The following is a 23124-nucleotide window of genomic DNA, read 5'->3' as shown; positions in this document are numbered from 1 at the left end:
TGCTGGTGTCAGGGTCGGGCAACTTCGAAACGGGCAATTTGGACGCTCCCTTGAGCGGTTGGTTGGTTGGTTGGTTCCTTAGGGGAATAGCTCAACCCACTACGGTGGATCGGCCACGAATCGTGCGGCAGTAGAATTGGTGAAAAAATAAAATAAAAGGAATATGGGAAAAAGATCATATATAGTGAAGCAAAAACGTTAGGGGGAATTTTGATTTCTGTCTTTTTTAATGAAATCATAAGTAAACGAGTGTTAAATAATAGAATTAAATAAGTAAGTAAATGCAGAAAGTAAGGGAATGAAGTGATATATTTCTATTTAAAATATTGACATGGCAGTCTCTTTGTTTCTTTTATATAAATGAATATGGCATCATATAGGCCCCTGTTGCATTGCCCCAGTATGAAATCATAAGTAAACGAGTGTTAATAATAGAATTAAATAAGTAAGTAAATGCAGAAAGTAAGGGAATGAAGTGATATATTTCTATTTAAAATATTGACATGGCAGTCTCTTTGTTTCTTTTATATAAATGAATATGGCATCATATAGGCCCCTGTTGCATTGCCCCAGTATGAAATCATAAGTAAACGAGTGTTAAATAATAGAATTAAATAAGTAAGTAAATGCAGAAAGTAAGGGAATGAAGTGATATATTTCTATTTAAAATATTGACATGGCAGTCTCTTTGTTTCTTTTATATAAATGAATATGGCATCATATAGGCCCCTGTTGCATTGCCCCAGTGCCGACGCCCCCAGAGAGAGTAATGCCGATGTGGAAAGCTCAAGGCCACGTTTTTGAAAAGGTGGTTTAACAAATCTTTCCCTAATGTTTTGGTATCTGCAACATTCTGTGAAGTATTGTTCTATTGTTTCTGCTTGATTACAATGATTACAGTTAGGGGAAGGAACGAAAGCCGGCCTGTGTAAGTAAAAATTTAGTGACGGTATTCTGCATCGCAGTATAGTTAACGTTACTTCCAATTACCTTGTACTACAGCATGTGCTATCCCACGGAAACCTCAGGTGCTGAAAATTTGTATTGTTTAGGACGGAAGATTTAGTACGTTCCTCTTGCAGACAAAAATTTCGCAATCGTGCGGTCGTGTTATTAAAGGACGGCCTCAGAACATTTAGGACCGGTCCTTTAAGGGATGCTGCCGCCCGATTGTCCGCCGCTTCCTTTAATGTCAATCCAGTGTGGCCTGATACCCAAACCAACCGGACGTGCCGTACGTGATTGGGCATATATGAGCAAAGTTCTGTTAGGCAGCTCTACGGCAGTGGCACTGTTAAGCCGTGCACACAGACAAGGAATCCGTTAATATAACTGCTGAAGAGATATGTGCTGGGAGTTTCCGCAAAGCAAGAATAATTGTGATTAATTCTGCCTGGAATATTGGTGTGAAGTCGGGCAAACGAAAGGAAAATGAACAATTTAGTGCTGCTGAATAAATTCCACCCCTGCCTTCTCATCAGTAACAGAAGCATCTGTGGCTATTACTGAGCGGGCTCCAGGCCACCCAATCCACGGATCTTCTTCTTCCTCGCCGACTGATTCTCGTGGAGGAACAAATTTGCTAGAAACGCTGTCGCACGATGGAAGTATTTGCTGAATAAGACAGAAATACTGGACCTTTGGGATGTATTCACGGATGAACAATGTCTTGAGTATTACTGTCCTAATACCGAAGAACTATCACAAAAAAATTTATGTCATATAGTCTTGACGGCTCCACGATTGTCTAAATTGGTCTCTGTTTTTGTTACCGAGAGTTAAATATCTGTTCTAATAACTGAATAATTGCCTTTTCGCGATCAGTTTCATTGGGTATATTATAGTGGAAAAATAGGGGAAGAAAAATTAAACGCTCTCTTAGCAAACATGCGCAAATGAACAAGACGATGGCAAGCGTAAGCGCTGGAAAACCAGATCAAAATTGTCGGTTCATTATTTGTATCTGCATTTTATCTATTGCTAATATTTTCGTGTTTTCCTGAATCTTTCTATTTTTCTCTTGTTTTAGTTGACAAAATGTAACATAATTCATCTTAAGAATTTCCTTAACCAATACATGTTCAGTGTGCTACATATAGGACGCTTCCTTGATGTACTCTAACATCGCTATTTCTTCAGCTCATGACTAGCGGGATCTACAGCACACCAAGCAGGACTTATTCTCAACGTGTGCAAGCCCACACATTGCTTGCTTTCCATGCTGCCACGTGCCAACCGCTACAAACAAGGCAGACGCGTGCTTTGTATGAAACACATCATGCAGAGGAAGAAGTGCAATGTCGGTGTGCACGTAAAATGTTTCAAGGCTTACCACACCCGCACATAGCAACCCTAATGCCCAGTGTCCTATATGTATAGAACGGCTTGAAGAACAGTGTTGCGTTTATCTGGCAGTAAATCAAGAACTTGTGCTTTCTTTTGAGGGTAGAAGTACATTTTTTGTGGGGAAAAAATGTTTCGTCATATTTTTTGGAGTTTGGGCATATATGGGCTAAAACTACTCGGATATGGGTAAAACTACTCGGTACCCACGCTAGGGCCAAGCCCCCAGCGTGGGTGTGTGCCACAAGTTCAATGTTATACTCTACATAATAAACGTGTGCGCTGGCATCAAGAGAAAGCGGGAGTAGCGATGGAGGCTCGCAGGTTTCTGTGATCGTTCTTTGGGGCTGGAGGTATTTTGAGCTACCCGCGAAGCTACATGCGTTACGTCTTTAGGCAAAGCGCCAATAACTACTGCGATTCAAGAACAACCTCTCGGAAAACGGTATAGTGTACTCAAACACGCTTTGTACCGGGAACAGAGCATCGGTTGATAACCTTGAATAGCGTGACTAGCCGTTAAGTTTATCTGAAATCCATGCGTTTGGAAGATAACATACTGTCGTATTATAGGAAATAAAACCATTTGCCGGCCATATTTCGCGCTGATGCTCACCCGTAGTGCTCACGCATTGAAACTCGACATCAGATGTCGTATAACGACTGTAGTGCGCAATATTTGGAGATGATCACGTTATGCCGGTACAAACCTAGCCGCTAATGGTAATGTTGTCTCTGAGGTAAGTGTACGGCTCGAAATTACGCCGATGTGACGCGAAATGAAGACGCTGAAATAGGAAGGATACGCCCATTGCTTAGCCCTGAATTGCAATCTGTGCGCACTGCGCTGCCTTTATTTTTCCGGCAGCAACATCTCATCGCAATGTCGTACCAACATTCCGCGTCTTTCCGATATCATTGACTCCTTTGTGAATAACGCCCATGTATTCAAATCTCATATCGTGAAATTTTACCGTGTGCAATGTTTGTAGCATGCTTTGTATTATTCCAGTAAGCAAAGCATCTTCACGTACCCACTCCTGCATCGACAATGAACCTGCAGTGTGTTGAAAACAAACAAACAAACGAACGAACAAACAAACAAACAAACAAACAAACAAACAAACAAACAAACAAACAAAGAAGCAAACAAACAAACAAAAATGCAGTGCCAGCAGTCAAAAGACCGCTTCACAGCCTCACACTACGAGTCACCGAGCGCAATACACTGCGACACTTAACCTTGAAGATATTTACCAAATTGGTGGATACTATATGGTAGCGTAAAAGATAAATTACACCGAAGTTGAAACCTAATCAAATATTTGTCACGCACCTACGTAGAGGAATATTACTTCACCAATAGCATGGCTGCGAAAATTTCGATATTGACAGAACGTTCTGCCAGGGGAATCGCATTTCATTGTGTGAACGCGCTGAACAATGTCTTGCAACTAGCAGGCACGACGAACATGTGCTTCGTGTCCGTGCTGCTCTTTCAAGCCGATTTATATAGCATAGCTGCTGCAGAGCACTTGGATTGTATCAACAAAAGAAATCAGTGAAAACACATAACCATTCAATTATTTGGGCTATAGTATTCTCAACTGCGGTTCTTCGTGATATTAACAGCATAATCAAAAAGCTGCGTGATTGAGCAGATCGTGAGCTTAATAATGCCTATAATTCAGCTTTTTTTTTTATTTATCACATTGAAAAACTAGTGTCTGTTCTTTAGTACTCCTATATGTAAGCAGGTGAACGAAATGCAGATGTCTACGGTGCGTTTATATATTGTAAATATACCACTTGTCTATTAGTGACTGGTTAAGAACTTTGCTTGCGAAACCATTGTGAAAGCACGTTTTCAATGTCACGCGTAAAATACACAACGTGATGAAGAGCGGCGAGCGCACCATGGAGCGCACCGGAGAACAGGTCAACGGTAGCTGGAGCAGTGGCGGCAGCTAGCGGAATCCATCCGAACGTATACTCTCCGCGGTTCAATTTCTCATTCATAGGCGTCAGCACTTCAGGGCAGCTTGTAGCTCCCGTGCGTTTGAGTTGAGCTCCGTTACGCATTATTATGGTTTCTATAATGCCTTGGTTCTCGCGACAAGCCGTTTGTACAGTACGCCAACAAAGCCGAGAGAAAGGCATTCGAAAGACAATAAAAAAAAAAGGTACTGCGCGACGCATATAGCGTTCAGGCCTGTACGTTGTTAACTGTAGATTGTCACATTACCTTGCTCTTTTGTAGCGTTGAATCCATATAATTATTTCCATGCTTGTTTAAATTTGCATACCTATGAACTAACTACTTCATATATTTTGCATTCATATAATGTGTCTCTGCATGCTACCTTACTTAAATTACGTTGCGCTGTGTTTTGAGTCACCTCCGTTGTAAACGGTCTTTGTGTAATAATGTCAGCTGAATTGACGTGGTAGGTGTTGTGTGACCTCGTTCACGAGTTGCCTCGCTTGCATTTACGTCAGCTAGACTTACGGCGCTCTTTGTTTGGTGTTATTCAACTGTGTACTGCTTTGCGGGCGTTGTCGTAAACTGAAAAGTGTGCACCCAACCGCAGCAGCTCTAAAAGCACGCTCTTTCTTTTTTCTGCTACGCCTTATAGTTTAAAGTTTAAGTGAGCGGCAATAATTTTACTGGTCGTCGCGCAGCTACATGTAACCATACACTACCGCGTTCAGTATAAGAAGTGATACAATTGTCGAGTAAAAAATTACGAGGTCAGCAAAAACACGCCACCACGAAGCCCGCTGTCGCAATTATGCGGACATGAAAAAATTTACCCCGTGCACGAAAGAACGAAATATAAACTGAGACTGACAAAATAAGTGGCAAATGGCATAAAAATTGGAGGCGAGCCCCAGTCCCTAAGTTAGGTGCCTGGTAGTGGCGCTCGCACCTCGTCGTTCGTGTGCCCTGGTGTATTCCTTGGGTTAACCGTATGCTTTGTCGCGCTGCCATCCGCATCTCTGAGGCCACGCCGAAGGAAGCGTGTCGTTGAGGCCTTCTCCGCCAGATGCTGCAACGATCCCAGGCGTTCGCAAGAAAACCGTCAGCTCTTTCATTACCTGATTACATTAATTTGCACTGATTATCCTGACAAGGCGATTGGCCCTTATGCTCCTGACAGTTAATTGGCCCTTACACGTACGATGCGATGTCTTATGCAGGCAACACTACCTGAACCAGAACCTTTGATTTTGCACCAGTTTGTTTTTGAATAGTGAAGCTGTTTAAGCCGACCGCTAGTCCACGCAGAGGCAACATAAAATTATCATCATCATGAAGCGGCACGCGCTCTCTTCGTCTTCTTCTTCATTTTCTGCTTCGCTCCCTGGACACGTGCGCCGATTAGTCCGGTGCGGGATGCAATAACCCTGATGGGCGAGAGAACGGGTACAGTGAGGAAAAGAGAAACAGAAAGAAAAAGAAAGAGAGAAATAGAGGGACAGTAAAGATAGAAAGACAGAGACAGAAATGGACAGAACGGGAAAGGTGTCGAAACAAACAGGCAAAAAAGAGAGAGAAAGGGAAAAAAGAAAAATATATATATATATATTTACAGAGAGGGAGAGAGAGAGAGAAATAGAAATGGAGAAAGAAAGACAGGAAAAAATAAAGAGAAAATAAAGAAAAACAACGCAGGTCTCCCAGCTCCGCACTTCTTTCAGGCTTCGCAGCTCTAGTACGAAACTGCCTTAATTTTTTAGGGGACCTTTTGTGAATATTGGGGAGACCGGAGGTAAGTGCTTGACCAGAAGTAATGGAAGAGAAACAAGACTGCCACTTAAGAGCTTTGGAAGAAAGACAATTGAGCCAATACATTGTATCTTAAATTACTCGTTCCCAGACATTAGCCTGGCGGAAATAACAGGTTTCTTAAGCAAATAAAACCACGCAGCACCCATTAAGCCGAATGGTTGCCGCGCCTAACCGACCGGGACACGGATTCGACCCAGATTTGAAGCGTCCATTCTTTGCTCGGAGGGGTGGCCGGCTTGGTCAGTAGACACGGCGCGCTACTGTAACAAGTTGCCACGATGATCGATTACGCGTGCTTTTGCAGGGGCTAGTTATTCGACCGATTGTTCCGATAAGGCGCTTGTCTCGTTCGGTAGCAAAGACCGCGCAATGTGCATTGCTGAATAAGGGCGCGCAAGACGGCACCTATTGGGCAGGCAGTCAGACTGCCTCACCACCCCTTCGAGCAGGAAATGAACGCGCCTAGTGTTCCCTCCGTGTACCTTGCAAGGCATAGGCGCCATGTTGCGCAAGAACACAGTGTGGTCGACGATCAAATATTCTGGGAACTTTTTCGCTTGCATATTATTGGCATGCAGAAGGCCTGCGGGTGGATTTGTGCAGCGCGTCGGTGCATGTGATATGTGCGCTTGCGTGCGCCTGCGTGTGTGTGCGCGTGCACGTCGTGTGTTTTGATGGCGTGGTTAATTGGTACCCCAGTTCTTCCACGTGCTCTGATGATTTTTAAGTTTGTGTCTTTTTCGAAATGCGTCAGTCTGTGACGATTTCATTGGTGACTCGTGTTCCTACGTCTTCGGTCTATACGGCGTTACTTAATCCGGGAGAAAAAACTGCTCTTGCGTCGTCTTGCGCCGCTTCATGCGGTTCCTACAGCTGAACGAACGGCTCTAACCAGCATGGTAAGTGCAGCTACATATTTACTTGCGGGGAGGAGTGGGCATGTGGGATGAAGTGGTTCGCGGGAAGAAAGCCAACAATCAGAGACGTGTCTCGACGCCGTCTTAAAGCTTCTGCAGCAGCAGGTTGCCGTGATGTCATTAATTGCTACGGGGCGTGCTCGCACCCAGTTAATTTGCTGTCTGTGAAGAATGTCTACGTTGTCGTCCTAAAGAAAATGAAATCTCGAATTGAGCAGATTTCGGTGACGGTTACTGAACAGCTGCTCAACTGCGAATAACAAAACAAAAGTCCTTTGAAATCCGTGGCCTCGCAATTTGCGCACTGGTTTCGGTGCGACATTTATAAAGCAACGCAGCGGTTGACACAATTTAGTTTTTTCCTAAATAATTTATTACTGCGAACGCAGTATTCTACAGTTTTAAAATAATAATACGTCAGTTTAAACGTGATTACTGTTTATTCTTTCGCGTTTCTTTAAATATTTCGGTAGTTTAAATTCAGAGGCTCGCTTTCCGTCGTAAATACTTTGTTACTCGAAACTATTTTTACCTGTTAATGCGAAATCAGTTCCACACTGCTAAAAATGTGGTCATTTTCCTATCGGTGCTGTATAAAATATTTCACGGGGGCTGTAGTGGCAGCCTGGTCCTTCGCTATCGTGCTCCCTGTGCGATTTCTTGTGGCTTTAAACGCACGTTTATGGTGTTTCCCGTCGTCTGCTTTCCTAGTACGTTCGCGGTAATAATTAGTAGCAAATACATAAATCCTTCTAGCATTTATTAGCTCGCGGAAGCCTTTCTAGCGAAATGGCGCAGGCGAGAACATTTAGTCGTCAGACTCTCCGCCCTATATGTATACTGTAGCCCACATACTGCACTCATAATAGCGGTACGTGCGAGGCGCTCTGCTTTTAGTTAATGACTCTTCTGTCTGACATTTGGCGAGAAGACAGTGCATTAGCTTCCGCTAATAATATGCCATCGATGCCGCTGACGTACGTAGCACTCGTAGCATGGCGAAGCCCTGCCATCTCGCGGTCATGCTCTTGACAAAATACACCGATCTAGCTTGCACAGTATCGTTTCCCATTTCGCCCCAGAAATGGGCGCCCGGTAATGTTCTTTCCACTACATCATCTATAACGATGGTGAAACTGGCAAGCACGGACGAATAAAGTTCATAACGAAGTGCCATCCTTGTGTATAGGAACACTGATGCGGGCACCACATGAGCATAAGCTTCTGTGTGGTTTGCGCCATTTTGATAGCTTTCAGAACGTTCATTTTTGCAAGGACCGCAGAGTACTTCCAGCGGTCGAATACATTACTAGCGTCTCGTTTCCGGCATCATTAATTCTTCTAACAGCCTCCACCGGTATCGGCACTCTCGTACCGACCGTACTGTAATTTGGAAAGCGCGGATTTGTTTCAAAGCTGCCCGCTCCAACCAGACGTTGAACGTGGTGCCACCATTATCTCGTGATAGATTTTTCGGACCCCTGAGGAACGCACAAGCGGCACGTATAGCCCGGTTTAGGAGTATGTTAGAGTAACTTATTCGTTCGGGCTCGTGCGAAAGTTCTGGATTAATAGATAGGCGCGCACTCATCGGTAATACACACACGTCTGCGAACAGATTCAATTATTCCGACCGTAGTAATATTCCTGTGCCGCAATTTAAGGACGCTTTAGTATGGTGCGCTTAGGCGAGGAAAAAAAAAAATAAGGCAGCTTCGCTCTAGTGGTGCCAAGCGAGAAGGAAGTGCGGAGGTGGGGGAACTTTTTTTAAAATTTATTTTTCTCTTTCTTGATTCCTCTCTTTCTTTTTCTCTCATTTCTCAGTTCTTTCTATGTCTTTTTTGTCGGCGTTTATTTCTATTTCTTTTTTTCTCTCTCTCTCGCTCTTTCGCTTCTATTTCTTGCTCCCTCTATATCTTCCCTTTATTTCTCTTTCTCACTCTCTGCATTTCTCGCTTTCCTCCTCTTTTTGTCTACTTCTCTCGCGCTCTATTTCTTTCTCGCTCTTTCTTTCTCTTTCTGACTTTCTTTCTCTCTATTTCTATATCTTTCTCATTCTTTCTATGCTATACTTTACTCTCTCTTCTCCCCATTTCCCTCCTTCTCACGCTCATTTTCTTTTCCAACGCTCTTGCTATACTTTATTTACTATGCAAGGCTATGCTATACTCTGCTAGCGTGCCTGGATAGCCGCCTTGGTACGACGCTTGCCTTGTGATCATGGGTACGCGAGTTCGAACCCCGCCTCGCAAAAAATTTTGTCGCCAAGAATTCCTCTTTCTCGTGTTTCTCCTTCTTTGTATCTTTCTCTCTCTCTCTCTCTCTGTCATTACTCGTTGCCTGGTCCATCAGGGTTGTTGCAAACCACGTTGGTCAAATCGGCGCCCGTGTTCTGGGAGCCAAGCAGACGATGAAGAAGAGGGCGCAGAGCGCGCGTGTGGGTTCATGATGATGAACATTTCTCTGCACTCGGCTCGGAGCAATGCTCGAGCTAAATAGCTCCTCTGTTAAAAAACGTTGACGTATTAGTTGGCCAGACGTTTATTAAAGACGATAGTCTTTCTTGGGATACTTAAACGGAGAAATTTTGGTCTGTCTTTCTGTCTGTCTGTCTGTCTGTCTTTCTGTTTGTCGGCACGTCCCTCGATTCAGCCACTTGGCCAAAGTTGAACCACTTGCCCAAGGGCCAGCCGTCTTGAACTGGTACGGCTGTTCATACTTGTGAACGTTGTCGATCAAAAAGTAAATATCATGCATATCTGAGGTGCAACATCACTAGGTAATTATTAGGTGGCGTGTTCATTTAATAGAAAATGCATACATACGTGATTTTAAGGACCCTAGTTTCTTAAGCTGCGCTGAAAATGGGTGAAATTTGCCTTCCTCCGTGCCCTTCGCACGAGCTCATTGTTGTGCTTCGGTTTCGGTTCTGTATTGCTCTGTACCAATGCCATGGGTTGGTGTTGAAAAACTTTAGTTTTGAGAAGGCCAAGAAGGTGAAAAAAATATTTAAAGAATGAAAAAGCAGCGTTGTGGGCGGCCTTCAGGCTGCCGGTTGTGGGCGCCGCTCTGGCATTCCTGTTTTACCCAGGCGACGTGTAAATAAAAGAGTGTGTGGAGAGTACTCGTTGACTGCGGACGTTTCTTCTGCTTCAGCGCTTCGCGCCAAACCGCGTGTTCGGGCTGGCTGGCGTCCCCGCCGGTCGCGTTGGTCACTGCCGGTCTTCGCCTGCTGCTGCGCCGGGACTACCAGCACGCAACACAGCACTCATGTTTCCCGACGTATTGCCAGATGGCGTCCATATCTCACACAGCGCCTCTTCTATCGTCTTTACACGACATTTGCAGCGAAGCACGCAGATACGCGGACGTTGACGTATTAGTTGGCCAGACGTTTATTTGGTTTCGCACTGCCTCCTGGTTTACCTGGTTTTGCACTGTATCCGTGATCTGCCCACTTTTTACCAGGCTACGATGTCATGTGATGAGAGCATCATGTGATGTCACGTGACGTGACGTCACGCCAGAATTTGTGATGTCATGATGACGTCAAGAATTTTGGCGATCTGTGACGCCGTGATGACGTCACACGGTGACGTCATCATGCGATGATAACATTTTTGCATCACTCGTCCCCCACGCCGCGGGACGCATTCGCCGACGGTCAAATTTTGCGTTTGATGAGGCGTTTAAGGCTTTCGCCTTAATAGTATGACTCAGGCGCTAACACAACCCTTCGCCTCGCTCATCCCGGTGAACAAAGAAATGTTTCAGCTGGTCTGTTGAAAGATATTATTGACAGAAGACCTTGTCTGAGTAAATTTCAGCTGAACTGCGCAAGAATAATGCGATCACGCAGAAAAAAGGCAAGAAAATTAAGGAAGATGGCTAGTTAAACATTTCAAAATGCATTCTTTTCCTTTGTTCCCAAGTGACAATTCTATACCTCTTTCTTTGACTTCGAGACAGTGCTTCTAATAATACTCTCAATCCCCGTTCAACTGCAGCGACACAGTAATTCCACGTCACGCTGATACGTCAGGCTTCATACAACAGGCATTTTTCATACAGTCAGCGCAGCTTTGAAATTTTCAGCTGCTCTTATGGCCTTACTAAAACTAGGACAAAAATTAATGTTTGAAGTTTAAAAGTTTGCGAACTTGAGCTTGTTGGTACATATAGAACAGCGCGAAACAGCGAAGACAAGGAACATTCTAACAACATTAAAACTGAAACAGGTAGGTAGCAATTTCGCAATTAATTGTGCTGATTGTGCTTGCACTTCAAACTTCCACCAGACGCAAATTGTGCTCCGCTACCGAGATTAGCGCGCCCGCGAGATATATGAAGCCTTTGCCATCCATGTTGCAGGTCATTGATGCATCATCTCCCAATCCATCACACTAACAACGAGAGAGGTTACGCATCTCCGCAGCTGAGTGTTTCATGGTAGTTGACACACCAGGGCACGTACGCGTGGGTTAGAAAAATCTTGTCCCTCTCCTCCGTCTTTCCCCTTTCCGGAATGCGTATATATTTGTACAGCAAAAATTCACGCAGTCGTTGGTAGTCAGCGCTACTCATGGTTGAACTTTATTGTCTTCGTTGTTTCGCGTTGTTTTCTACTATAAGTAATGTTTCAAGCCTGGCAATGGATCATATTTGTATAACAAACGTAAGCTAATGAAATTTCGCTACAATAGAGGGAAAAATGAAGTGCAAAACACCTCTATCAAAAATCTTATTGAAATCTAAAAAAAGCTTTGAGCCTACTGCGACGACATGGCTTAACAGGTTCATGTCGCATACAGAAACAACCTAGAAGGCTAAATTGAGAAAGAATAGATCCATGGGCACGAGCAGAATCTTAGACGACAGAATAGATCTCCTAACAGCTTTCGCTGAAAAATGTTCGCGGATCGAAAAAGCACGGGATATCTCGCACACTGTGGGAAGCAATGTTATATGAATCATTCGACAAGTACCGCATTTTGGCGTATTCTATGTCTTCGAGGTGGATCGATCGACGTCTTTGCGCAAGTCCAATAGCTCTTTGCGTGACGCGAGCTTATCTTTGGCACTTTGACAACAGTGTGACGCGTAAGGGCAGATATTTGTCACTTGAACGTGGGAACTCGTGCTCGAATGAAGAAGTCAGTTTTATAAGGAGAAAAAGAAGAACAGAGAGTTTAAAGAAGAGAAAGAAGGAGAGGTCGGCCTGGGAAGTGTGTCTCTAGTCGACTACTCCTCGCAGGGGTAACAGGGAAAGGGAGAGAAAAAAATTACAGCATATCCACGGGTGAATGAGGAAGAGCTTGGGCGAAGCTCCTGAAGCAATCATGGTTACACCGTGAAATGTTCAGTGGTTTCGCCCAGCAGTAATCAAAGCGATACGCCACTTTGATTATTGCTGCGCTCGCTTGGCGGCAGCCTCTCGAGCTCGCACTTCGGGATCCTGCCTACAAGCACGAGACGCAGCGGCCTTCCGCACCCGACGCTCCTCGTCGTCCATGGTCCGCCAAGCAGCAGGATCCGGCAGGCGCACTCCTCCACATGCGGCGACGATCAAGGAGAATGAGAGATAACGGGCGCAGCAGGCAATCTGAGAGCAGCGGCACCTATAACGCCATCTAGCGTGCATTCACGTAACCGCCATATTGCACGCATCTCTATGGGACAGCGCCATCTAGTATATCGTCACACAACTGCAGTTTGGATGCATCTCTATGGGACAGCGCCATCTATTGAATGATACGGGAGACGCGACGGCGGAGGAACGCCGGATGGAGCGACAACCGACCAGGTGATGCTATAAGAAGCTTCGCCCCTAAAAGAAAGATGGAGGTATGATGAGGAGCGACTTATAGTACAGTGAGTCACTGTACGCACACTGTCCTGTGCGGGAACGTGTTACCAGGATGAAAGTTTTTACACCGTGGCACATGCCCTAAAGACGAGCATCTAAACCTGTCAAACTGAGAAACCTCAATAGGCATATTAAGCTACGTTGGGCGTGGTCTTATTGTTTCCAAGCGCCCAAAAGTTTCTCCTCTGAAAAGGGCCGGTAGTACATTGGGCGCACACGCACAGGATGCGGTGAATAGTGTCTGACGTGTCTCTGATGCGCATATCGCAAGCCGTGTTCGTTAGCGTATTCCTGCGGGGATCGATCAACGTAAAACATCGAGATGCAGAGTCATATGGTCACAGGTAACAGTTGAGTGACATGAGTGACGAATGACCCTATTCATTCGCAAAAGAAGTGCACAGTCGAATGCTACAAGACTCGCTCCGAGGGGCATTAGAATCAAGGCCTGTCAAGAACAATTAGCTTTCGGAGAAAGGATGAGGCGTTTCTGAATTGTGGCCTCCGCGATTAGCTCTGGCAACGCCCCCTTGACCAAGGGCGCGTTGTCGGAGCCAATCGCGGAGATCACGTCTGAACTCCCTTATTACGGAGTGCCGCCGTTCATATAGTGAGGACAAAGCGTGAAAAGAACAGTGAGTGCAATAGGGGGTCATGCACAGGCCGTCCCTTTGTATGCAAGCGAAGCGTTACATGCCATTTACAAGTATATACAGTGCCAAGCTTCGCTGAGACTATTCCATCATTTCATTATTTGAATTGCTAAGGAAACGCGTGTTTTAATTCAGTTGTACGTGGGTGGCTGTACAGGCATCTCAAACAGAGTTATTTCCTAATTGTTTTGTGTCCACTGATTCCTCGTCACTGCTTCTTACTCATGTATTTGGTCACAATCGCTAAATGGATTGGAGGCAACTACACGGCGCATTGTTGCCCTCATATTGGAAACAACGGTTTTGTATGGCACGACCGATTTCTTATTCTTCAAATACCGCAGATTCCTGATTGCCAATGTTGGCTTTTTGTATTTTTACTAACGTTGACAGCTCCTTAAGAAATGATTGTCTTGACAAGGTTTACGCGCGAGTTATAATTTATATGGGCGCTATATCAGCGCCCATATCCGATATAACGCCCATATAAATTGTAACTGTCACGCCTAAGTAAACCGCATTGTAATAAGTCTGGCGGCAAGTAAATATTGTACCAATACGGACATCATTTCCGCCAGAAAAATAAGCACCTAGTTTGCCAGCACAGAACGCTAATGCAACCCAGACTGCATTATCCCTTTTAGCGGTATCATTTTCGTCAACTGATGCATAGCGAGTGCATATGACTACTAATACAGGAGAAGGTATTCGCAATCAATAAAGGTAAGCAGCGCAATATAAGGCTAAGCAGCGCAACAGGTGAAAACAATATAATTTTGAAGAAGGTACAGCAACAAGTACCTCGAAGGTCTCAAGAACAGGCAAAGCTGCTGTGGTATAGGTAAATTTGGATGCGATGCTTTATTTTACGAAGCACGAAAATCGTCGTTCTTCACCTCGCTGCAGAGGCTGCTTGTTACCACATCACCACGGAGCACGTAGGAAGCCATCTACGAACTAACTTCGAACTATGGCGTAAGCGTAACGGTAACAGGCGTAGGTCACTGACCTCGCGCACGGTCCGTGACTTTCTTCTTCAGATCTTGGAGTCGCGTGAGCAGTCCGGCGTAGTCGAATGTGCCCACGTGATAGAAGTACTTCTGCTCCATATCTTTACCTGACAAGTGGAGTTTAGATTTCACTTCGGCCTCGTAATGGTCGTAACACTCCAGGAATTTCTTGAGCACCATGTCCCTCAGCGTAGGCGGCAACGTCGATGTGCCGTTAAGGCACGCGGCCACAGTGTCGCAAACGGCTACCCTGATCGTCTCGTGCTCTACGAAGGCTTTGTAGTTGCTGGCGTAGTCGTCCGCCTTCCCTTTTACGAATCCGGGCTCGTTGTAGAAAGGGTCTTGGTTCAGCAACGACTGGATCGAAACCAGCAAGCTCTCGATGCCCTGAGCCGGACTCCAGCCGCTATCGAGAATGTTCAGGCAGATTTGACCGCTCCTGTAGAGATTTGGATTGAAGCGCACCCTGCCAGAGTCCGTAGTCAGGAACTGGACGGTGGGCGGCTTGAGTGGATACTCTGTCGGGCACCGTATCTGGAACTCGAAGAAGCCGTCTTCGTACGGCGTTCCGGATGGGCCCATCACGAGAGCGTGGATCTTGGCGATGTCGTTCTCGTCCGGCGCGATGTATATTCCCGGCGGCGGGTCGGCGTAGAAGTCTGCGATGTCCTTCTTGAGCCTTGTCAGGATAGAAGGCGAGTCTTCCCGCTTGAATGGACCGATCTCTCTCGATTTGGTGCCCGTTCGCGAAGTGCTCTTAGTGACAGCTGCAGCTCCCTGCGCGGCGGCCATTGCTGGTGTCAAGGTCGGCCAACCTCGAAACGGGAAATTTGGACGCGCCTGTGACCGCGCCCCAAGCCGCCCAGTCAGTGGATCTTCTTCTTCCTCGCCTACTGATTCTTCTGGATGAATACATTTTGTAGAAAACGCTGTTTCGCAAATGAAATTCTTTACGTAAAATATAGAACCACTGTTGCTTTGGGGTATCTTCACGGTTGAATAATGTCTTGAGTATTGCTGCCGTAATTAACCTTATGTGCCTATGTCTACACCTGAGACATATCACTGGGAAACTTAGGTCATACACGCCTGAAGACTCAACTATTCTCTAAAGTTTTCTTCTTTTTTTTACCGAGGGTTAAAATCTGACCTAATAATTGTCGCTTTGCGATCTTATTCATCGCGCATATTCATGTGGAAAATACGGGGAATAGAAACAAACGTTCCCCAAGCAAACATGCGCAAAAGAGGTAGACGATGATAAGCGTAAGCGCTAGGAAATCATACAAAATTATTTGGTTTAATATTTATATCTGCATTTTATATATTCTTAACCCTTTCGGCGCTCGTAGTGTCAATTGACACCACCACACAACATTTCCCCTAGAACCTCGGAAATGAAACCAAAACTGCTCATTCTTGGGGGAGTATTTGTTCAATGATCCCCACTACGATTGACATCAAAATTGTGGCATGTTTGCGAAGCTGGGAACCATGAAGAAGAAGAAGCTTGACCGAAGTCATGGGTGTCGCCGAGGCGGGTAAGCTCGGGCGGTTTTGCGACATTTTAGGGACGTCGTACCAAAGCTGTTTCAAGGAGTACCCCACTGACAAATAAGACGTTAGTTCACATGTTGTATACTCTAGTGGGTAGCAGGTATAAAGAAGCCATTTTTCTCATTTCACAACGACTGAGCCCTGATGACCTAATTTGACTCCATGCTTAATAATCCATTAATACTTCCACTACTGGCTATTTCTTTCTATTTCTTTCTTTCTCAGTCTTTTTCCTTCTCTGTCTCTGTACCTTTTTTTTTGTTTCTCCTCATTATTTCTATCTATTTCTCTCTTCTTTGTATGTCTTTCTCACTTGCTTTCTCTCCGTATACTCGTGCTCTCGCGCATCTGAATAATTTCATCCCACGCCGGACAATTCGGGGAAGCGGGAGAGGTCGCGCCGGACGCATGTGTTCGGGCAGCGAAGCAGAAGATGAGAGTGCGAGCTAGCATGATGATGATCGAACGCAGAAATGGCGGGCGTAACAGTTCTGTTGTAAATATTTTCAATAATTTTTAAAAGTCCTCTAAAATATTTTTACACTCCTTAAACTACCTGGTTCTTGGTTAATCCCACAGCGTGGGTGTGTGCCACAATTTCAAGGCTCTACTCCACCCTACACAATAAAAGTGTACAGTGGCATCAAGTATATCTGTCATTTTTCACAGCTCCGCGGTATAACTGCTGTGTCCTTTCAGTATTATTTACTCTTCTCTGAACAACTTCCCATGTATTCAAACTTGATCATAAAACTTTAGCCGTGGAAATAGTCATACCATAATTTGTATTATCGCAATAGCGTTCAAGAGCTCGTTTCACAGAAGTTTCGGTGTCGGCGTCATTGGTTGTGAGCCAAAAAGCGGCGTAAACCTGTTTAACTTAGAAACCTGAAGCAGGCGCATTAAACAGCGATGGCCTGGTGTGCTCTAAAGTTTAGAAGCACCCTAAAGCTCCAAATAGAGCCGATAATCCAAACAATCTACGACGCATTGAAGTGTCTGCCTTACAGTTGCGTTTTGAGCGAACATGCACAGGATGTGGTGAGTAGTACCTGACGTGCCTCTGATGCACATATCGCGAGCAGCGTTCGTTAGCGTTTCGCGGGGGGGGGGGGGGGGGCGAAAGTGGAGGGGGGGGGAAGGCTGAAGGAACGCTGTACATTACACGGCAGAATCAATGGGTACACGTAGCATTTTAGCCCTTTGATGCCTACTGTTGCTCTGGGGCAACAACCCCAAAAATATTTTTCTCAGCAAACGCATCCTGCAGTGTGATACTGCTAGCGCCATCTGTGGAAAGAGACAAAGTCTACGAAGCGTCCTAAGCTTCAAACAAATACACACAGATGGTAGCATCGCCTTTTCTTTAGTGCTCTGTTCGAGCGTCTGAGAGATGGCAACGCAAGCTCCGCACACGCGAGTAAATTTATTCTACTACAACGAAACGGGACTCTACGGCGAGATATGTCAGAGTTAAAATTGCGCATAAGGCGTTGTAGAACATTTATGAACAGGCTGAATGGTGTGGCCGCATGTTACGCGTTACAAATCTTCCCGCCAAAAGCGCTGTTGCTGACGAGCAACATCGGGCATTTGCAGAGGTTCAAGACGATATAGGGTTATACGCTTGTTGTGTTTCCCTGCCTGACTGAATGTAAAACCAGGCAATAACATAATCTTATTTCTACGAAATACGATAAGTTATAGTTATAGGACAATATTCTTTTGTCTTTCATGTATAGATGGCGATGTCAAAAGAAAAAAAAAATGGCTGACAGATAAATACCGGAGCTAATCTTCCTTCCGGATGGTGAGTTGTCCGATGTTGATTTTGAGAGCGACCCGGATGACCCTGAATATGAAGCTAGAGATGATGACAAACTGATTGATTCCTGTCCGCTCGAAGTTGTGCTAAATCTTTGCGATGAACATCCGCCAGAAGAAGACGACGGAGGAATGCCAAACAACCCTGTTGAAGCTGTTCCGGGAATATCGCGCCACACGGCTGCGCAGCGCAGAGAAAGAAAGTGTTCGCAGAAAATGACAAAAAAGACCTTATGGTTGATGACACAGCCTGGAAGGAGGAACTCCCCACCTCCCGACGGGGATGTGCTAAGTCCATACCAGTACTTTTGTGTCTTTTTCGATGAAGAGATGGTAGGCACACTGTGCTATCAATCAAATCTGTATTCTACGAAGAATGGCACCTGTGCAAACATCCCCAAGGAGGAGATGAGGAAATATCTTTCCATATTAGTGATTTCGGGGACAGTCAGGGTGCCTCATTTCCGGATGTTGTGGCAGTGTGGTACAAGATGACAGTGTGGAACAAGTGGACGTGAGGTATCATGGCATGAACAACCGGCCACAGTACGGCGAAAAAAGAACCTATGCAAGTTCTGCAAGTTCGGCTACACGTTTTTGTACTGCGCTAAGTGCAACATGCACTTGTGCCTCCTTACAAGCCGCAACTGCTTCAAGACATTCTATGTGAAGTAGAGCCTCAAGTGCTCAATGTTGCTCAGGAGCAGCACCTCATTACCCACCTATAAATACACATAAGTTTTTTCTGACAATGTAGTTGGCATATTGTGACCTTTCTTTATGCATGCCAGAGTTTTCTTCATGTTGTGCATTGAAAAAAAATTTTGGGCATCAAAGGGTTAATGACACTTGCGGCTGAATAAAGGTGAACAACACAATGCGTCGCCATAGGGGCAATCAATATAATTTTGAAGAAGGTGCAGCAACAATTATCTGAAACGCCTCACGAACAGGCAATATAGCTTGAAAATAGGTAAATTTTGATGCGGTGCTTGTCCTTAGACCACGCAAGCAGGAAAACCCTCGTTCTTGACCTCAGTGCAGAGGCCACTTGCTGCCATATCGCCGCGGCACATTTAGGCAGCCATCTAGGAACCCACTTCGAAGAATGACGTCGGCGTAACAGTAACACGCGTGGGTTACTGGCCTCGCGCACGGTGCGTGACTTTCTGCTTCAGATCCTGGAGTCGCGTGAGCAGTCCGGCGTATTCGAACGTGCCCTTGTGATAGTAGTACATTTTCGGCATTTCGTTACCCGACAGGCGCAGTTTAGATTTAACTGCGGCCTCATAACGGTAGTAACACTCGAGGAATTTTTTCAGTACCATTTCCCTCAGCGTTGGCCGTTACGTCGATGTGCCGCTGAGGCACGCAGCCACTATGTCGCACAGGGATACCCTGATCGTCTCGTGCTCCGCGAAGGCCTCGTAGTTGCTGGCGTATTTGTCGGCCTGCACTTTTACAAATCCAGGCTCGTTGTATAAGGTGTCTTGGTTCAGTAACGACTGGATCGAAACCAGCAAGCTCTCGATGCCCTGAGCCGGACTTCAGCCTGTTCCACTTCCGAGGATGTTGAGAGAGACGTAACCACAGCTGTATAAATTTGGATTGAATGTTACCCTGCCAGAGTCCGTGGTTAGGAACTTGACGATCGGCGGCTTCAGTGGATACTCTGCCGCGCATCGTATTTGGAACTCGAAGAAGCCGTCTTCGTACGGCGTTGGATCTCGGCGATGTCGTTCCCGTCCGGCGCGATGTATATGCCCGTTGGTTCATGGGCGAAGAAGTCTGAGTTCTTCTTCTTGAGCTTCTTCAGGTACGTAGGCGAGTGTTCTGCAAGGCACCAAATCGAGAGACCTATGTCTGTCGATTTGGTGCGTCCTTGCGAAGTGCCGTAGCGACAGGCGTAGCTCCCTGCGCGGCGGCCATTGCTGGTCTTAGGGTCGAGCAACTTCGGAACGGGAAATTTGGACGCGCCCTTGGTTGGTTGATTGGTTCCTAGAGGATTGGCTCAACCCACCACGGGGGATCGGCCATGTATCGTGCGGCAGTATGATTTGTGAAGAAAAAAAAAAGGATAATTGACCGCGCCCCAAGCCGCCCAATTAGCGTATCTTCTTCCTCGCCTACTGATTTTTCTGGTCATAGAAATTTACAAGAAGCGCTGTTTCATGAACGAAGTATTTGATTAAAGAAATAGAACTACTAGAGTTTTGGGCATTATTCACGTTTAAACAGTGTCTTGAGTATTGCAGCAGTAATTAAGCTGATGTGCCTAGGTGCGCGCCTGTGACATATCACTGTGATAGGTCATACACGATTGATACTCAATGATGTTGTAAATTATTCTCATTTCGTTTACCAAGCATTAAAAATCTATTTAAATAATTGTGCGTTTGCGATCAATTTTATTGCGTATAATAATGTGGAAAATACGGGAAATAGAAATAAGCATTCTCTTACGGACGTGGGCGAAAGAAGGAAACGATGGCAAGGGTAAGCACTGGAGAAACACAAAAAAAAAAAATCATTGAATAATCGTTTATTTCAGCGTTTTATCTATTTTTAATATTTTCAAGCCTTCCTGAAATTTTTTTCCTGCTTTGGTTCACAAAAATTAGCGCAGTATGCAGTTACTCTTGCAAGGCTGGGTCGTGGCAGATCTGGTGGACACTTGGCGGTTCCTGGTTTGACTGGGATTTTACCTTCTTAGGCGCATTGTTGGAGCTAATAGCGGAGGCCACGTCTAAACTCCCTCATTACACACTGCTGTCGTTCATATATAGTGAGGAAAAAGCGTGAAAAAACAAAGAAATAAATAAACAATGAATGCGACAAGAGGTGACGTACAGGCCGGCCATTTATATGCGACTGACGAGTATTACGTGCCAGTTACAAATATGAGTGTTGTGCAAGGCGTGTATACTGTGCCAAGTATTCCAAATTTGAAAAAATTCCATCGTTTCATTATTTGAACTGCTGAAGAAATAGGGTTGTATTTGAGTTAGAAGGTTGGTGGCCATGCACACTCGTAAAAAACCGTTATTTCATTTTTTCATTGACCGTTCGTCACTACATTTACTCATGTCTTAGGTCGTCATCACTAAATGATTTACAGGCATCTGCATGGCGCATCGTTAACCTAAGATTGCAAACAAAACTTATTGCGTAGGCGATGCTACCAAGAAGTCTTCAAATATGGAAAACGTCACATTGCCAATAGGCGGTTTTCGCGTTTTTACTAACCATGACAGCCTTGTCTCAGAAACGAGCTATACGTGCGACCAGAGCACTAATATAGCACCCGTATCAACAATTCGAACTGTCACATCCAAGCAAACCACATCGTAATAATTTTGGCGGTTCAAAAGTATTACATGAAGGCGATGACCGTTTTTGTCATCAAATTAAGTACCGTGGTGGCTAACAAAGCAAGTTGATAGCTCACAGACTGTATTACCTGTTAGCGCTACCGTTTATGTAATCTGACTCATAGGGAGTACATATACCTTATGCTAGCAAAGATGGTACGTTCAGTGAATACAGGTAAACAGCACAATACGCCGTAATAGATGGAAATAATGTAATTTTTAAGAATTCGCAGCAACATATGTCTCGAAGGTCTAAATAGCAGGCAAAGTAGCTTAAAAATCGGTAAATTTTGACGCAATACATGAACTTAGGTCACTAAAGCAGCAAACTCCTCGGTCTTCACCTCGCTACAGAAAGAACATGTTGCCATATCACCGCAATTTAGGAACCGATTTCAAAGTATGACGTCAGCGTAACAGTAAGACGCGTGCATCACTGACCCCTCTCACGGTCGGCGACTTTCTGCTTCAGATCCTGGAGTCGCGTGAGCAGTCCGGCGTACTCGAATGTGCCCTTGTGATAGTAGTACATTTTCGGCATTTCGTTACCCGACAGATGCAGTTTAGATTTCACTGCGGCCTCATAACGGTCGTAACACTCGACGAATTTCTTCAGTACCACTTCCCTCAGCGTTGGCGGTAACGTCGATTTTCCGCTGAGGCACGCCGCCACGGTGTCGCACACGGCTACCCTGATCGTCTCGTGCTCCACGAAGGCCTCGTAGTTGCTGGCGTATTTGTCGGCCTGCGCTTTTACGAATTCGGGCTCGTTGTATAAGGGGTCTTGGTTCAGCAGCGACTTGATCACAACCAGCAAGCTCTCGATGCCCTGAGCCTGACTCCAGCCATCTCCGAGGATGTTCAGTGAGACGTAACCGCAGCTGTACAAGTTTGGATGGAATGTCACCCTGCCTGAGTCCGTGGTTAGGAACTTGAGGATCGGCGGCTTCAGTGGATACTCTGACGGGCATCGAATCTGGAACTCGAAGAATCCGTCTTCGTACGGCGTTCCGGATGGGCCCATCACGAGAGCGTGGATCGTGGTGAAGTCGTCCTCGTCCGGCGCGATGAATATCCCCGTTGGCGCATCACCGAAGAAGTCTTCAATTTCCTGCTTGACCCTTGTCAGGTACGCAGGCGAGTCTTCCCGCTTCAATGGACCGATGTCTGTCGATTTCGTGCCAAGTCGCGAAGTGGACGTAGCGAGAGGGGTAGCTCCCTGCGTGGCGGCCATTGCTGGTGTCAGGTTCGGGCAACTTCGAAACGGGAAATTTAGACGCGCCCGTGAGTGGGCCCCAGGCCAACCAATCCGCGGATCTTCAGCTTCCTCGCCTACTGACTCTTGGAGATACAAATTTGCTGGAAACGCTGTCTCACGAACGAAGTATTTGCTGAATAAGATAGATATACTTGAGCTTTGGTATATATTCATCGATGAACAATGTCTTGAGTATTGCTACCGTAATACCTAAGTGATATCACAGGAAAATTTCCTTAAAACTACTCGGTTGTTGGCCAAGCCCCCAGCGTGGGTGTGTGCCACAAGTACAATGTTGTACTCCACTCTACATAATAGACGTGTAGGGTGGCATCAAACATCTCTCTTATTACCCGCCTGCCGGAATCCTGATCACTCCGGACAACCAAGGTAGCAAGTGCGTGCACGTTTCTGTGATCGTTCTATAGGGGCTGGAGGTATTTTGAGCTACCCGTGAAGCTACATGCGTTACGTTTTTCGGCAAAGCGCCAATACCTACCGTGCTTCAAGGCCAACCTCTCGGAAAGCGATG

At 45.6% G+C, this 23124-nt stretch overlaps 2 protein-coding genes across 2 annotated transcripts; both read right to left on the bottom strand.

Moving 5' to 3' along the window:
- Positions 1-14573: 14573 nt before the first annotated feature.
- LOC119405507 (ubiquitin-conjugating enzyme E2 Z) lies at positions 14574-15374 on the bottom strand. Its single transcript, XM_037672340.1, has one exon. The coding sequence runs from the start codon at positions 15372-15374 to the stop codon at positions 14574-14576; it is 801 nt and encodes a 266-aa protein (XP_037528268.1).
- A 4249-nt stretch (positions 15375-19623) lies between these two features.
- Positions 19624-22568, bottom strand: LOC119405506 (ubiquitin-conjugating enzyme E2 Z). The gene is made up of 2 exons (XM_037672339.1): positions 21776-22568; positions 19624-19796 (listed from the first exon to the last, which is right to left on the bottom strand). The coding sequence occupies exons 1-2, from the start codon at positions 22566-22568 to the stop codon at positions 19624-19626; spliced, it is 966 nt and encodes a 321-aa protein (XP_037528267.1).
- Between the last annotated feature and the right edge of the window lie 556 nt (positions 22569-23124).

This window comes from Rhipicephalus sanguineus, chromosome 9 (genome assembly GCF_013339695.2).
Source record: "Rhipicephalus sanguineus isolate Rsan-2018 chromosome 9, BIME_Rsan_1.4, whole genome shotgun sequence".
Taxonomy (NCBI): Eukaryota; Metazoa; Arthropoda; class Arachnida; order Ixodida; family Ixodidae; genus Rhipicephalus; species Rhipicephalus sanguineus.
The sequence above is the reverse complement of the archived record's forward strand: the minus strand, read 5'-3'. Positions and strand labels throughout refer to the sequence as shown.

Bases quoted from the DNA above. Each gene is read 5' to 3' on its own strand.
- LOC119405506 (XM_037672339.1), bottom strand. From the start codon at position 22,568: ATGGCCGCCACGCAGGGAGCTACCCCTCTCGCTACGTCCACTTCGCGA. The intron at 19,797-21,775 runs GTCAGTGATGCA...GGTGCCTTGCAG, and splicing joins AGTCGCCGACCGTGAGAGGG to AACACTCGCCTACGTACCTG.
- LOC119405507 (XM_037672340.1), bottom strand. From the start codon at position 15,374: ATGGCCGCCGCGCAGGGAGCTGCAGCTGTCACTAAGAGCACTTCGCGA.